Raw genomic sequence first — 15131 nt, 5'->3', positions numbered from 1 at the left:
CAACAGCAACAGCAACAGCAACAACAAACAACAACACTTTGAACTGTAGGACGAAGTTTTTAAAATCGGTGATGATCGTTGATTTTCTTATGTCGTGCGTATTATATTCTATTGTATATATAGTAAAGGAAGGAAGCGATGTGCCATGACTGATCTAGCAAACGAGAATGGATTAAAATGGATTGAAATTTTTTTCTATCCGAATGCGCGTATTTCAAATAGCGAATCCTTTTTTTCGGATTCAATTGGATTTAATTAGACTCAATTGGATGCAATTGGATTGAAAAACTGCATTTCCTATTCAAAATTTTGAATTGAACAGTATTCACAATGCACAGAAAAAGCTTTATATATTATTTTTAGATTGGAAGGCATTTAGATATGCTCCATGCAATTCCTATAAATGAATAAAAATGCATTCAGGTTTGAAAAGCATTCATTTTAACATTCGTGAATCAATATTTCTGAAAATCTGAATCCATTTCAATTCATTTCAATCCATTCTCGTTTGCTGGGAATGAAAAAACTTTCTTCTTATGTTTGTCAATGTAGTTTTGAGTAGTGCATGGAAGTTATTGCAATGGTTAATTCGAATTTCTGTATGTTATATTGCATTGAAATAAGTATCTGATAGTACATAGATGGTACATTCTGTTTCACGCATAATGAGCATGATGTTCCTTTTAACCTTGTTTACATTTCATGAACAACAAAGATAACAAATGCATTATGCATGAAACGGAAAGTACCCATAGTTAAAACAGGAAAATATTATTTGATCAATAATTTTATAGATATACAGGGTGACCAACGGGAATGAGTTGAAACTAAACGGTTATGGTATTATACTTTGCAACACACACACACACACACACAAGAGTAGGCCGAACAAAATAAATCAAAAGCAACTTTGTGGAGAAAACTTGTCAATTTTATTATCACCATATATATGAAAAAGATATGTAATTATTAACAATTGAAACATTACAAAGAAAGGGGCAAAAATGTGCTTGCGTGCATAAATCAATAGTATCGCGTCTCGTTCAAGCGATGTCCGCTCTTATAAATAACTCTGTCTCTTATAAACAATAAAGTCTATTCTACAATGTGCTTGTTGTTTCCTGTTTCTTGTTTTTTACTTTTTGCTTTTTTCTCCTTTGCAATCGTTTTATCAACAATTGTATTTTTTGCTACGTATTTCTTGTTTCTCTTTTAAAATTCGTTTTATCTTGGGCGATATAAAACAAAAAACCGGATAAGAAGCAAAAAAGCAAGATATAAAAAATAACAAAAGGCAAGCAAGGGTACACAAGCATGTATTTTGCTCTCTTTTATAATATTTCAATTGTTAAATGATTAAATATTATATATATATATATATAAATTTGTGTTAAATTTAACACATTTCACTCAAGTTTTTGTGTTAATTTAACATAAAATAAATATGTTAGAAAGCAACACAAATATTATGTAAAAAATTAATATAAGAAACGTAATACTTGACACAATTTAAAAATAAATTGTATGTTAAATTGATACATTTATAATGTAAAATTTAAATGGAATTAGATGCTATTTTTACATTTTTAGTTTAAATAATGCCTCTAATCTGTGATATTTAACATATGTAAGTATTTTGTGTTTTTTTAGAAAAATCAATTAAATTAGATTAATTATATAGACTTTTTAAATATCAAATTAATTGATCTGATATATTCATATATCAATTAAATTTTTTAATAAGGTACATAATTCCCCTATAATAAAACATATTTTTTGTGGAAGTTACATAACTTTAGAAGTTACATTACTTTAGAAGAAGCTTGTGGAAAATCACTTTTTATTTTGATAACGCCTGATTCAAATAACCGCGGCAACATGGCGGCATATGATGTCACGTTCTTATTGGCTGTTAGAACTGAGTTCCTTCTACCATGGCTGATAGGGTACTAATCGCAATCGAAACTCGAAGTATCGAACAGTATCGAAGTAGTTACTGTGTACTGTATTACTTGTTATAGCTGTGTCATTTTTAACAGTTTTGTGATTTTGATTGCCGATATTTGATACACACAAAACGAATCATGAGTTCACTTCTTGTACCAGAAATCTCGCCGCCAGGTTTTTCTTTCGACCTCTGTCAAAGGTAAAGACTTTATCTTGTTTCATAAATTTTTAACTCTGATAGTTATTTTAACTAACCTAAAATGTATACTGCTGTGTCACATCATAATACAGTATTTTATTTAACAAAGTTTTCATCATATAACTGTCGTACAATATTCATAATCACCATTCTTCTGAATAAAAGAACGAATTTTTTCAGAAATTATAAAATGAGAAATCTTAGAATATTGCAAAATTTATATATACGAAAAATTATAAGATAAGATATAGATTTTTTTTAGTATTTTTGAAGTGTTCTAATTTATATAAAAATTCTGAGGAAAGAGTTTACTAAGGCACACACATACTTTTATAATTTTATCATATTGTAATAATGTGCTAATTATGATTTTTAATTAATATAGTGATTGGCAACTTTCATGCTTACTTAGTTTAAAAAAGTTCTATAAAGCAATTATCAAGATTTTGTTTTTATTAGATTAATATGCACCTTAGAGGTATATTTATTATTTTAAATTACAAATTAATATATTATATATTTCATGTATTTAACGTTTAATATATATTTAATAGGTTTTTAATTTAAAGCATATTGATCCTGCTAATCTTTATTTATTTTGCACAGAAATACTTTTTTGGTCAAAAAAGGCTTTAACACTCCAAAAGTCAAGAAAACAGGTACCACAATCGCAGGTGTAGTATATAAGGATGGCGTTATCCTCGGTGGTGATACACGAGCCACTGAGGATACTATTGTAGCCGATAAATACAGCTTGAAGATCCACTATCTCGCTCCTAACATGTAGTAAGTATCATAGCATCCTATCTTTATACAAAATTAATTTTACGAATAATGCATTAAGAGAAATATAAATTATTTTTAGCTGTTGCGGAGCTGGTACAGCTGCCGACACTGAAATGACTACAGAAATGATAGCTAGCCAATTGGAGCTGCATCGTCTGAATACTGGCCGTGTTGTGCCTGTGTGCACTGCCAATACATTGATAAAACAAATGCTATTCCGCTATCAGGGTCATATTGGTGCTGCTCTTATCCTGGGAGGTTTTGATCTTGATGGACCTCAGCTGTATTGCATTTATCCTCATGGTTCAACAGAGAAGCTGAAGTATACCACTATGGGATCTGGCTCGCTGGCTGCTATGTCAGTACTCGAGAGCACGTGGAAGCCTGATATGTCGGTATGGAGTTTTTAATAATACAGTCGAGTATTAGATTTACTAGATTTGAAATAATCACTACTGTTTTAAAGATGTATTGAATGTATAGTTTCTCCAAAAAGTGATTGAAATTAGAAGATACTTTTCATATAAAAATGAATGTTATGTACACGTGAAACAGTTCAGTGAGGTCATTTATATTTAACAATATAATTTATGATTTAAATAAAAATTTTTTCGTTATATTTTAATTATATATAAAAAAACACATCTACTTATTAAAACAATTGTTGATTCAGGTTCTAAATAATCGCTAAATTTTTTGTATTACTTTTAAATACACAATACAGAAAAATATCTAATCTTTTGTAATTTTTCGTTTTTTTGTAAATACGTGCAATACATACATTTATAAAATTTAGAATTCAGAGAAAATTCCCCAAAAATTTGGCAAATCTAAAATCCAAAATAATATTTATTTTAGATATAACTTTATGTGAATGCTGACAAAAATTTATCGTATTACAAAATTTATTGATTTGTGTATTGATCTTAATATATGTATTTATATTTATGTGTATTAATTAATTTCTATATTTATATATATAATATATATGTATATATCTTTTTTTATATTAAATAATATATTAAAAGTATTTCTTATATTAAAAACTTCACGTTGTTGAATTGAGAAAACGGATGTGTTTTAGGAAGAAGAAGCGAAAAAATTGGTGGCGAACGCTATTCGTGCAGGTGTGTTCAATGATCTTGCGTCAGGATCCAACGTAGATCTCTGCATCATTCGCAAGAACAGTGTCGAGTATTTGCGGCCGTACGATACCGCCAGCGTAAAAGGCGAGCGGCAGATCAGCTATCGTTACAAGCCCGGTACTACGTCGGTGCTTAAGAAAACAGTACAGCCGATCATCGTAGAGGAAGAGACGGTGTGCACAATCGAATCCGAAGCGATGGACACGTCTGCATGAAACTTCATTAACTAATCTAGCGTTCTATATATAATAATAAATACATTTTTCCAAACAATGAGACTTAATGGTTGAAAATCAGTTTGATCTTGTAATAAAAACATTGCGGCGATTGTGTAAGGATAAATGTATGATTTCTAAATTTCGGTTCCGTAAAGAGAAGGGATAATATTTGAATTGGAATCGAAGTTAAAAAAAGAACATTATTAGAAGAGTCCAGCGGCTTGTTTGAGGCGCTGTCTTTTCCATGTCGGTAGTTTTTCAAATTCTGCGGGTTCCATTTTGAAGATTGCGATGAAATTGTCATAAGTCAGGTGCATCTCTTTGCGTCTAACGTCCACACCGGCCGGCAAATTATCCGGTTCGCTTTTCAGCATTGAGGGCGGGTACTTGATGTAATTGTCGAAGTCTGTGGTGGCCTTTGAGGTCGTCTGCATCCTTGCCGATTGATCTCTATCTTCCAGCAGAGTGCAGAAGATCTCGAACGGTTTGTAATCCCTTAGTAGATTATGATTCCAATTGTCAAACAGTCCGATAAATGTAGCTGGCTCCAAACCTAAGAAACGATGAAAATAAAAATATAGACAAAATGTAAAAAAAATATAATATATAAAGATTTAAAAATTTTTCTATAGAAAGGACTGAAAAATAATAAATCTATAAAAGATATTAGGCAAATTAAGCTATTACTAAAAAAAAAACATGTTCCCTCCGATTTTTTAATAAGCTTTTAATATGTCTAGGCTAAAATAAGAAGCACATATTTTTTTTTATGTGTGCATTCGCACCTTAGGAGATAAAATGCTCCTTCGAATAAATTCAGTTATTCTTTTTTCGAAGCGAGTATCGAAATTATAAGATAGAAATAAATTTTTTAAATAAAAATTGAATGATTCTAAGACTACTTTATAATAAGAATTTTAAAAATTGTTTTTATTTTTTATGAACAAAAAATTTTTTTTACCATTATTACTTTGAAATAATTTCATTTAAAACAATGTTATTTAAAACGTTTTTTTTTCACCTTTTACAGTTTCGATGAATTCGTTTCAAAAGAAATTTTGGGTATTTTATCCCCTAAAAATGCGTATAGAGGCAAAAAAATATGTGTGTCTTATTTTGGTTTAGAGTACACGTATTAAAAGCTCATCAAAATTGGAGGAAGATTTCCTGTATTTCCTAAATTTTTATCACTTACAAATTGTTGACTCGACAAAGACATCGTGAAGAGATCTTTTCGAACTGATTGTGTGTTGCCTGGGACTCACCTTGTTTGATCACGGAAATGGTCGTGTTGCGATTTCGACCTGCGGGATGAGTGTAGAGATACACAGTGGCATCCTCGACGCATTCTTGCAGCGTCCTCGGATTGGAGAACTTGCCTATCCATATCCAGATCACGCTGCCAGCATCCAACAACCAAACAGCTTCCGGTATTAGAGAATTCTGTCGGAATCCAAGGATTTGCTCGCCCACGAAGAGGCCATTCTCAGTGCGGCATTGAAACAGGTGTTTTTCTAGTTCCTCGCCGACTTCTTCAGTTTCCGTGCTGTAGGCACCTACTCCTGAGAAGGATAAATTTAAGCGTAATCAATGATCACACATAATGTTTGTGATAATGAATGTGTCTTAGAAAAATATCCCAGACAACAAAAAGTGTCTAAAATCGGATCATAAGACGTTTTTACGTTTAAAAGTCGACTTAAAGACGTCTTATGTCACAATTTTAGACTTTGTGTTGTTTGAGATTCGAGATGTTTTATTTCTTCATTTGGTTTACCTCCAAGCTCGGCCCAAAAGTCGTCACTCTCTTTACCCTCAGTGATGAGAGGCGCGTTTCTAGGTGCGAGGCGTCGCGACGTTTGTCTCGCGTCGCCAGTGCTCTTGCCACCGCACCAGACGATCGGAGCGCCGGAGAAGAGGATGAATACCGCGCTGGAGTCCAAACTACTTGCTCGTAGTGGGCGTTCCACAGCTTTTGAAGTGTACGGCGTCGAGCCGAACACTCTGACCAGATATTTTTTTGGCGCTGCAAATCGAGATCTTTATTATAAAAAATAGAGAAATTCGAACCCTACGTTCTCTTTAAGATGCATGTTTTTCAAATTTTTTTTCATGTAAATTTAAGTATTCTATTTTTTCTTTGCATAATATACAAACTTTTTTGATATTTTATCTTAAATTGCAGTATAATGTATAAATGGGTGCAAACAAACAATTCAAAACACAACTGAATCAATCTATCAAGTCGGACAGCTTTAATTCTTAATTCATATTTCAGTCCAAATTAGAATTCTCTTCAGTGTCAAACAAAAGGTGAAAGATTCTTAAAAGTCCAAAGTTCTTGTTAAAACATTTAAATTCGCTATTATTATTTTTGATTTTTTATTGATAATTCATTATTTTTGATCATCGATATATATATATATTTTTTTAAATTATTTTTTTAAATTTTTGTTTAACCGAATAACAGGGACATCTTACGCGAATTACGATGACGTCCAGCGAGTATTTTAAGCTTTCCATCGTAGATCTGCAAGAGATGAGGCGGTTCTCTGCCTTGGGCCGCTTTCACCAACTGCGCGTTCGTCTCTTCAGATAGACGACAAGCCACCGTTAAAGCAGCATCTCGATCCATTTTGACCGAGTGGACGCCTTCCCAACAGTAAACCTGAAGAAGAAAGATGTAATTGTTGAAATTTTTTACAGTACTTAACCATGAAATGAATGTCACATTGGCAAAAAATTTTTTAGAATTTCTATATAAATTTTAAAATTTTGGTATAATTTCATAATTCTGTAAAAAATTTCTCAGATTTTTTTATACAGATTGAAACACTTCAAAAGTACTGAGATATATAAATTCGTATTTTTCCTAAAATTTTTTATAAATTCTAAATAGTCTTAAGGTTTTTTATTTTGAATTTTTGAAAGGAGAAAATAAGAAGAATTCTTAAATATCTTTTCAGAAATCTTCATAAATTTTAAACATGAAATTCTTAAAAATATGAGATATATATATTGAAATTTTTTTTACTAAGGATTTTAACATTTAGATATTTCGCATAAAATTGCATATACTAAAAGAAAAAGCTTTCTCGGCACTTTTTTCAATATTTTTGATTTATTTAATCCGTGTAGAAATTTTTATTTTTGCGTATACAAGAAGAAAGTTCCACGTACAATACTTCTAGACCTTCGTCCCTGTCCGTACTTATACAGCATCACGTAGCAGGTTTCCGCGTAATAGATGCCCTTATCTTCCTCCACCTGGACCATGCCCTCTTTTAGTTCGACCCTCCACAAAGTTCGTTCGCCAGATCCGTCGTCCACCAGCTGACACTCGGCCGCCATCCTGGGCCTCTCGTTCATGTAATCAGGCTCGAAACTCACCGGCAAAGTCAACGGCCTCATCTTTGAAGGTTCCCAGCCCCTCAACAGCGCCTTCATTTCCGCCGGTTCGTGACCTTTGATTTGTTTTATTCATTTTATTCTTGTTTGTCTGTTACGTATTATTACTACGATTTAAAAAAAAAACCTAAAAATTCTCAAGGCTTAAGCCTAGTTTCTGCCAATTTATTTCAATCATTTTATTTTTATTTCAATCGTCCGCGTAATTAATTTCTATTTTTAAATACGTTTATCGTTTTTTTTTTTGGCTGCTGAGTTTTTTACATTTATCTGCATTTATTCTCGACCTCTTGAGTGTATGATATCTATAGACGTCATTGAATTAATAGTTTTCTTTTATAAATATTATTAAAATTATGCGAAAGTTATTTCTTAGTTTTTCAAGGGTTTCAAATTTCGAATAAAAATTTTCTAAATTTATTTTTTTGAAAAATTAATATAGTAGGATTTACATTTTTGAAAACTTATTTTAAACAACCGAAATAAAAATTTTATATAAAATAAATAATACACTTTCTTTTATATTGTATAATATTTTTTTTAATGTGTATATTAAACACAATATATTTTATTATAAATTTTGCAAAATTTTATGTTGTATTTAAAACGCTGTTTGTAGATTTATAATTCTAACATTAAATTCGTAATCAGCGGCTTTAATAATATAAGGGTAGAATAAGAGTATAAAAATTCAGAACCTTGAAAAAACTTTAATATATAATTGTGATTTCTATTTATTTATTTTTATTTATCTATTCTTAATATATAAATTCTTATCTAAATATATGAAAATATATAATTTACACATTTTAAACTTCACTTTTGCATTTTCAGATCCCACACTCGAGGGGTTAAGAAATTTGTAAACAATACTGTGTGTACCTCCTGAAAGAGATTCATCTATCACGCGATAAAACAAATCCAACTCTACCTTCCGTTGTCCTGGCCACCGGTACGCCGTCACTGTAATCCTTCTTCTTGATGAAACCTCGTGCGTTTCTCACGGCCTCCAATCTTTCCCGCGCGTTGACATCACGGCCGACCCAGGCCCAGACGCCAGCTTCGCCCCGGTCCACCAAGTACACAGAACCGGAAGTCAGATCGTCGCGTAGAATCGGGCCGGATTTGAGTTCGGCGACCTTGTACTTGCCCGACTGCTCGCTGCACTTGTAGAGCTTGATGGGACTTGGAGGATTGACGCGGTGCTGGCGATCGGGTGCCACTACCCTTGCCGAGGGATCGAGCACGCTGCTGAAGAGCTCCCTGTCGTTGGCCGGCAGGGTCTGCTCGTAACCATCTTCGACTACTATCACACGGCCGTTGTTGTTCTCCTTCCGGGATTCCAAGAGACTGGCAGCGTGGCGTTTGTGCAAGGGATCTGACAAAGACCCGAGCCACAGAAAGACGACACCCCTACGAACGAAAGAAGAGTATGTTTTAATTGTACTTTTGTACAAAGTAAAAAGTGTACAGATATAAAAGAAATTGCACTTTTGTTATTTCATTTGCGAAACTAATAGAAAAAAAATGGTATTACAATTACTGAATTAAAGGAAATAGAATATAAAAAATACGGAAGAATTTATGTTGGGGAGCACCGATAAGAATTTATTTTGCGCAAAAGCATAGCTGAGAATTAATTTCACTAATTGAATTGTTATTATTAATTGTAATTTTTCGTGTTTTATTAATAAGTTAATTAGTTTTAATTAAAATAATACTGTTAATATCACATTTTTTAAAAATGTATTAATTATTACTTAGATATTACTTATATTTTATATATTTTTTTTAAAGCGAAAAATTAAAATATACTATAAAATAAGAAAAAGAGAGAGAGGAGATGATAATTTAACACGTTAATTTTTAAGTTTCTAAATAGCGGAAGGACAGACAGGAAATTGAAATTGTTTTCTAAAATATCTATTCCAAGTGAATCATAAAATTTTCTTAGATAGTATAGATTAAACCTCATATAAACGCTAAAAGGGAACGGGTCTATTATTATTCATTGTCAGTTCTCCGAAGGCATATATATTTTTTTGCAGGCGGAAAAACTTTCACCGGTGGATTACGACATCATCCGGCAATTACGCAAAATTATTCGCGTCGCGTAATTCGCGATTGCCCTGAACTGTCACGCACTTTGAACGGACGTCCACCAGGATGACGTCCCGGCAGCTGAAGTGTTCCCAGTGGACTCTCTTCAGCTCGGTCAGGATCGGCACAGCCACTCCAGAGACGCGGTGCAGGGTGCAGTCGGATGGTTCGTGATGCAGGTTCTCGACTACCAGCCGCTGCCGGAAGTAGGCGAGGAACCGCGGACTCTCGCGACCCTGGGCCTCGCGCGTCAGGATCATCGCCGACGTCTGCGAGTCGAGCTCGGCGGCGCGGAGCGCCGCGGCGCCGGACACCGTCGTGTCGCAATTGGCGCCGATCCAGAAATGGATAGCGCGCACCACTGAGGTGTCCTTCAGATCCTTGATCTATCAAAAGGATGGAAATCATCGTTCCCTTTATTTTCTCTTAGAGAAATTTAATACGGGCTAATTTATTATTTAAAGGCGATTAATTATTTATTTGGCTATACTCTAAATAACACCGAACAACTCCTTAATACTTAAAATAAAGCAATTAATTGCTGCCTTTAATTAGTATTAAATTGATTAGTATTAGATTTCTTTCAAAAGTGACCCAAAAATTAAGTTGCCCAGAAAATGAGAGAAACTATTTTTTCAATTTGACAAACAGTTAAGTATTGACAAATAGTTATTGACTGATTGAATAATATTGGCAAAAAGAACATATATTTTTAACATGATCAAATATCATTTCGTTATTTTTAGTTCGCAATCCTTAAAAACACCATTTTTTAGTTATGACGATTTTGACAATTCTTTTTAAGTTAAATTAATTCATTTTTGATTATTAAGAGTAATTTATTTAACTCAATTATGATACAATGACTCAAAAATTATTCTTTTTGTTCTTTGAGTTGTGTTACTTTTGAAGAGAGCAATATGTCAGTCGGATAATAAAGCAAAAAATAAAAAGAAGAAAAGAAAACTTAAATGAATATTTATCCTGTTTAATGCTGAGTTTTTTAAACGCTGCGATTTCTTTTCTTTCAAGTACCATAATTTTTTATTTCTAATGAAGTTTTCCTGAACATTCCAGTCGCGTGCGCGAGAAATTTAGTTTCTTTGCGGAGGAAAGAATGTTTCAATGGCAAACTTGAAGAATTACAAGTTGCAGAAAAATTATACTCTGGGATCCAGGGCGTGGATTTTGTTAGGCAAAGCGGTGCTCACGCTTTCGTACAGTTTTTCTCATAATGACGTAACACAATTGAAGTAAAAGTATATATACCGGCATGCCCGGATAAGGAAGTGCACCGTCTTTTGCGGACACGGCATAGACAATGTACGCTGACTCGGAAAGGAAGAGGCCCATGTTGTTGCTGCTTACGACCGTAGCGCGTAGACCCTGTTTAACAAAAGCGAATACGTAACAATACCAAATGAGGCGAGACGAATCATAAATGCGATATGAAACAATAATTATGTAAGACTGGTATTCGTAGTCGGTTTTTATTTTAAGATCGCCTTAAGAAATGTCTTAAGATGCTATAGAACCTTCTGATTGGTTCATGACATCTTAAAACTGTATGGATTTAAGACTTAAATACGTATAAGATCCTGTGTTGGCTCACATCGGCGTTTCTTATCTTGTTAGATTTAATCACTTGAGTCTATTCAGTTATTAATTTTGAGATTTTAAATATAAAAGAATCGATTATGAATACCAGTCTGTGAATAAGGCCGCCAGTTCTTATATTTAAGACCAATATCTTAAGTATAATGTACTCGAGAAAAAAAATGTTATATATTGTATATTATATATAAAATATATCGATTTTTTTTATATAATTGTATATAATTTTGTATAATTTTGTGTAATGATATATGAAACATTTTTTCTCCCGGATTAATGTGTCACGAATGAAAGTCAGAAGGCCGTATCTTAAGCATCTTAAAATATATACTTAAGATAGTCCTGAAATAAGAACGAGCTGTGAATACCGTTCTAAGACTAATTAGAATAAATAAATACTAAGAAACAACCCGGGGGAAAAAATGTTTCCACATATATATGGATATATTTTATATATAATTATATGTAATTTTATATACAATTTTTTGTATAATTATACATAATTAATGTATGAAACATTTCTTTCCCGGAAAGTAAGTTATATAAATAATAAGTAATTAGTTCAATATCTTAGCATTATAGTTATTCAAGATCGTAATTAATCTTTGTTAACAAACTACCTCGATTCTCCAGACTCGAAAGATGCTGCTGTTCTTCGGAATGTTCCTGAAGACTTCGCCTCCGGCATCATCGCTGCGACAGCTCCTGTCGTCCTGCGGGACGGTATTTAAAATTTCAGGGTACAGCACAGTCGTCATATTCGTCGACAATAAATAACAAGATTGCTTAAAAATTCCTCTCCTCTCGCGACGATACGAAGCTCTTCTAGTTGCACTTTATTTCTCGCGTTAAAAAAATAATATTGCACCGCAAAATGAACGAACGGGTCGACGTGTGTCGAGACGAGACTCTCGCGAGACAGCGATCGCGTGTCGAGAATCAGGAGTCGGAGTACTCAAATGAGTTCTCGCCGCGGAAAAAAATTGCTGGAACTCGAAAACGGATTTTAAGGCCGTCCGATAGGCGCACGCGTGCGGTAATTAATGGTAATTAATTTCCCGGCGTGCGCGAGAGCATCGTCGGATGTAACATTCGCAGAGCGCGCGAGCCGAGGAGTTTTGCAACGGACGCGCTTCGCGAGCGAACTGAAGAACTGGGATACCAGAGCTCGCGAGAGGATCTCCGTCTCGCAGGTGCACTCGAGTATGTGCTCGACGCACTCGACGCATCACACGCAGCCTTGGCCGGAAGAGCGTTTAGCACGTTAAAGAAGGTTGCCTTAATTTAGCTTTCCATATTTATTAATATATGCATACATAATCTTAATTCAGCTTTTCGTATTTGTTAATATACGTATATAATAATTGTTCGATTTGATTTATATTATTGTTCGATTGATCGGGGAGCTATGCACAAGTTTATCGATCCCATTTAATTTGTCAATTATTCTAGTTAATTGGTAAATTAATTATTTAGAAATGCGAAACGATCCATCGATAAAATTGCTATCTATTAGAATTATTAGAAGAATGTCTAAGGAACTTCGGGACTCTGCCGAGATAGTTTATTCTTATACAACGCTTTTATAGACGTTCGCGTGAATAAAATAATCGTTTTGCACAAATTACAAGGAATATACATTTCTGTTTGTTTAGTTGATTATTTTAATTTATTCGTAATTAATTAATAAGCTTTTGAAGACCGGAGCTTTCTAACGAAGGAACTTGAAGGAGACCTTTTGTTTTCTAAGGAAATTTTCGGAATCGCTGAATTCAATTCTGTTCTCAGAACTTTTTAATTAAAACTCTACAAAAATAATCTGTTTATCGTGAAACTCGATTTTTAGATTCTTATCGTGAGGGTTATATACTTTCATCTACAAAGAGTTAATTAATATATAAACAAAAAAGCAAAAAAGCCACACGCCGGATGTCGTTAGCGAAAGTCATATATTTAAAAATTCATCAAGTTAACATAAATAAAAACGTTTCAGCCAAGGTGTGGCTATCTTCAGTATGTAAAATAATTAAGTAAGTAAAATATAATGAGGCCAATATAATTTTGAGTCATCACGTGATAAAATTAGTTACAAAAATGAACGCAGATAATACAGATTTTTCTAGCCAAGAGTTGAGCCAATGTCGATTGTTTAATTCGTCCTAACATAACGATTGCCGTGTATCACAAAATTTCCAAATTCTACGATATCAAGTAAAGAAGTGCGAGATGTAGTGACGAGGAGAGAGAGAGAGAAGGTTTTTGTTTGAAATAATTTTAACGTCTGTCATTAATTAATTATTCGACGGATTAAAATGCAAAAGTGATTCGAGCCATCACTTCTTAATGTCGCATTAAATAGTGAGTGTAATAAAAATTTACAAAAATTGTATAACTATCTAAAAACTGTCAGAACTGTCTGAAAGATTTTTCCAGTTCTTTTCTGATACGCGCTCTCTATGATAATTTTACGGACATTTGTGCCGTCGCAAAGCGGACGTTTCGGATAGATTCCAAGAGGAACGATTTTTCGAAAGACTTCGCATCGCGACCCGCATCTGTCATTGTTCTCAGGAAAATGAGCGGCTTTGTGCCGCTGGCTTTTGGCCCAAGTTGATTGACCTGTAACCACATCGAATCCCAGTAAGATGGGGTCCCATTATGCCGCTACCGACCGCCGTCGCATTGTGCTGGTCTCGTTCCTCCGGCGTGTATGCGTGCGTGCGTGCGTGCGTACCGCGATTCATTCATACACGAGGCCCGCTCACCTTGCATTCGCCTCACGCACGCACGCACGCACGCACGCACGCACGCACGCACACGCTCACGCCCGAGCATCATCCGCGACGATCATCGCCCGCGATGCGACAGGGCAGGAAGTCGCAACTGTCGCCCACATCTCTCTGGGAATCGCGGCAAAAGGTGAGAATTCGCGGTCGCTCGACCGCGAACGGCCGCGAGTCTCTCTCTCTCTCTCTCTCTCTCTCTCTCTCTCTCTCTCTTCGTAGGAGAGAATGACTCGTTTTTTTTTTCTCTTAGTTCACTCGTTCGTTTCAATGGCGGTGTAACAGGTGACGTGAAGGCTGCGGAATTGAGAAATAGAATTTCGGTATTGACATATAATTTTTATTTCCCTTTTAATTCCCGACCGCCGGTCTATTTTCCATTCAATCAATCTCTCTAAAATCTTCGAAGTGGGAAATCTAACATTTCACTTTAAAAAATTGACAATTAAGCCACTGGCTGAATTGTCATTCTTTGTCATTCTCTAGAATTAGATTCAAAGATTTTTATGCTGAAATATAATAGATGGAAATGATAAACAATTCTATTTTCTTTATGTTGTATAAAGTCGCAAAGTCGAATTATTTGTAAAATTTGTTAAAATATATATTTATTATTGAGTTGATTTATCATTTGAGTGCCCTAAATTTCTTATTTAAATTAGTCAGCGCCTTTTAATTAACATAAATTAAGTGTTCTACTTTATTTAAGAGATGTTCCGTCTGTACGGGGTTTTAGACACGTCAGTAACTGTGTTAATTTTGGCGTCAGCTCCGGAGGATTAATTAAAGGTTCGACCTATAAGGTTCGAAGGTATTCGACGATTTATCTACCAACTAAAGAATTAAGAACAAAGGTCGGTTAATTAATTCACTATTTTCGTTGAATAATTTTTTCAGAAAGTTGACATCAGAAATATTAACAGATTTATAA

At 34.0% G+C, this 15131-nt stretch overlaps 3 protein-coding genes across 4 annotated transcripts in view; 2 read left to right on the top strand and 1 right to left on the bottom strand.

Moving 5' to 3' along the window:
* The window catches only part of LOC108754423 (lipase 1-like), a 6454-nt gene extending 6412 nt beyond the window's left edge, over nucleotides 1–42 (top strand). The window contains exon 8 of the mRNA XM_018496687.1: nucleotides 7–42. Within this exon, the coding sequence (XP_018352189.1) occupies nucleotides 7–42 (36 nt within the window). The remainder of the gene's footprint in view (nucleotides 1–6) is intronic.
* A 1934-nt stretch (nucleotides 43–1976) lies between these two features.
* LOC108754752 (proteasome subunit beta type-7) lies at nucleotides 1977–4351 on the top strand. Its single transcript, XM_018497319.1, has 4 exons — nucleotides 1977–2146; nucleotides 2753–2932; nucleotides 3012–3327; nucleotides 4017–4351. The coding sequence occupies exons 1-4, from the start codon at nucleotides 2085–2087 to the stop codon at nucleotides 4290–4292; spliced, it is 834 nt and encodes a 277-aa protein (XP_018352821.1). The 5' UTR covers nucleotides 1977–2084; the 3' UTR covers nucleotides 4293–4351.
* Nucleotides 4352–4441: 90 nt separating this feature from the next.
* The window catches only part of LOC108754743 (villin-1), an 11701-nt gene continuing 1011 nt past the window's right edge, over nucleotides 4442–15131 (bottom strand). Inside the window, exons 2-10 of one of the 2 annotated variants that reach the window (XM_018497305.1) lie at nucleotides 12038–12130; nucleotides 11073–11189; nucleotides 9849–10189; nucleotides 8635–9116; nucleotides 7476–7759; nucleotides 6777–6963; nucleotides 6073–6321; nucleotides 5561–5857; nucleotides 4442–4848 (exon numbers count right to left, since the gene is read on the bottom strand). In XM_018497305.1, coding sequence (XP_018352807.1) covers nucleotides 4499–4848; nucleotides 5561–5857; nucleotides 6073–6321; nucleotides 6777–6963; nucleotides 7476–7759; nucleotides 8635–9116; nucleotides 9849–10189; nucleotides 11073–11189; nucleotides 12038–12130 — 2400 coding nt within the window. In that variant the 3' untranslated portion in view covers nucleotides 4442–4498. Of the gene's footprint in view, nucleotides 4849–5560; nucleotides 5858–6072; nucleotides 6322–6776; nucleotides 6964–7475; nucleotides 7760–8634; nucleotides 9117–9848; nucleotides 10190–11072; nucleotides 11190–12037; nucleotides 12473–15131 lie in introns of those variants that run through there. The other variant, XM_018497295.1, reaches the window with a different exon arrangement.

This window comes from Trachymyrmex septentrionalis, unplaced genomic scaffold, assembly GCF_001594115.1.
Source record: "Trachymyrmex septentrionalis isolate Tsep2-gDNA-1 unplaced genomic scaffold, Tsep1.0 scaffold119, whole genome shotgun sequence".
NCBI classification, from domain to species: domain Eukaryota; kingdom Metazoa; phylum Arthropoda; class Insecta; order Hymenoptera; family Formicidae; genus Trachymyrmex; species Trachymyrmex septentrionalis.
This window is presented reverse-complemented; position numbering and strand designations above follow the sequence as displayed.

Coding starts and splice junctions, on each gene's coding strand:
- LOC108754752 (XM_018497319.1), top strand. CDS start 2,085: ATGAGTTCACTTCTTGTACCAGAAATCTCGCCGCCAGGTTTTTCTTTC. Junction 2,933..3,011: donor TATCTCGCTCCTAACATGTA/GTAAGTATCATA, acceptor AATTATTTTTAG/CTGTTGCGGAGCTGGTACAG. Junction 3,328..4,016: donor CGTGGAAGCCTGATATGTCG/GTATGGAGTTTT, acceptor GATGTGTTTTAG/GAAGAAGAAGCGAAAAAATT.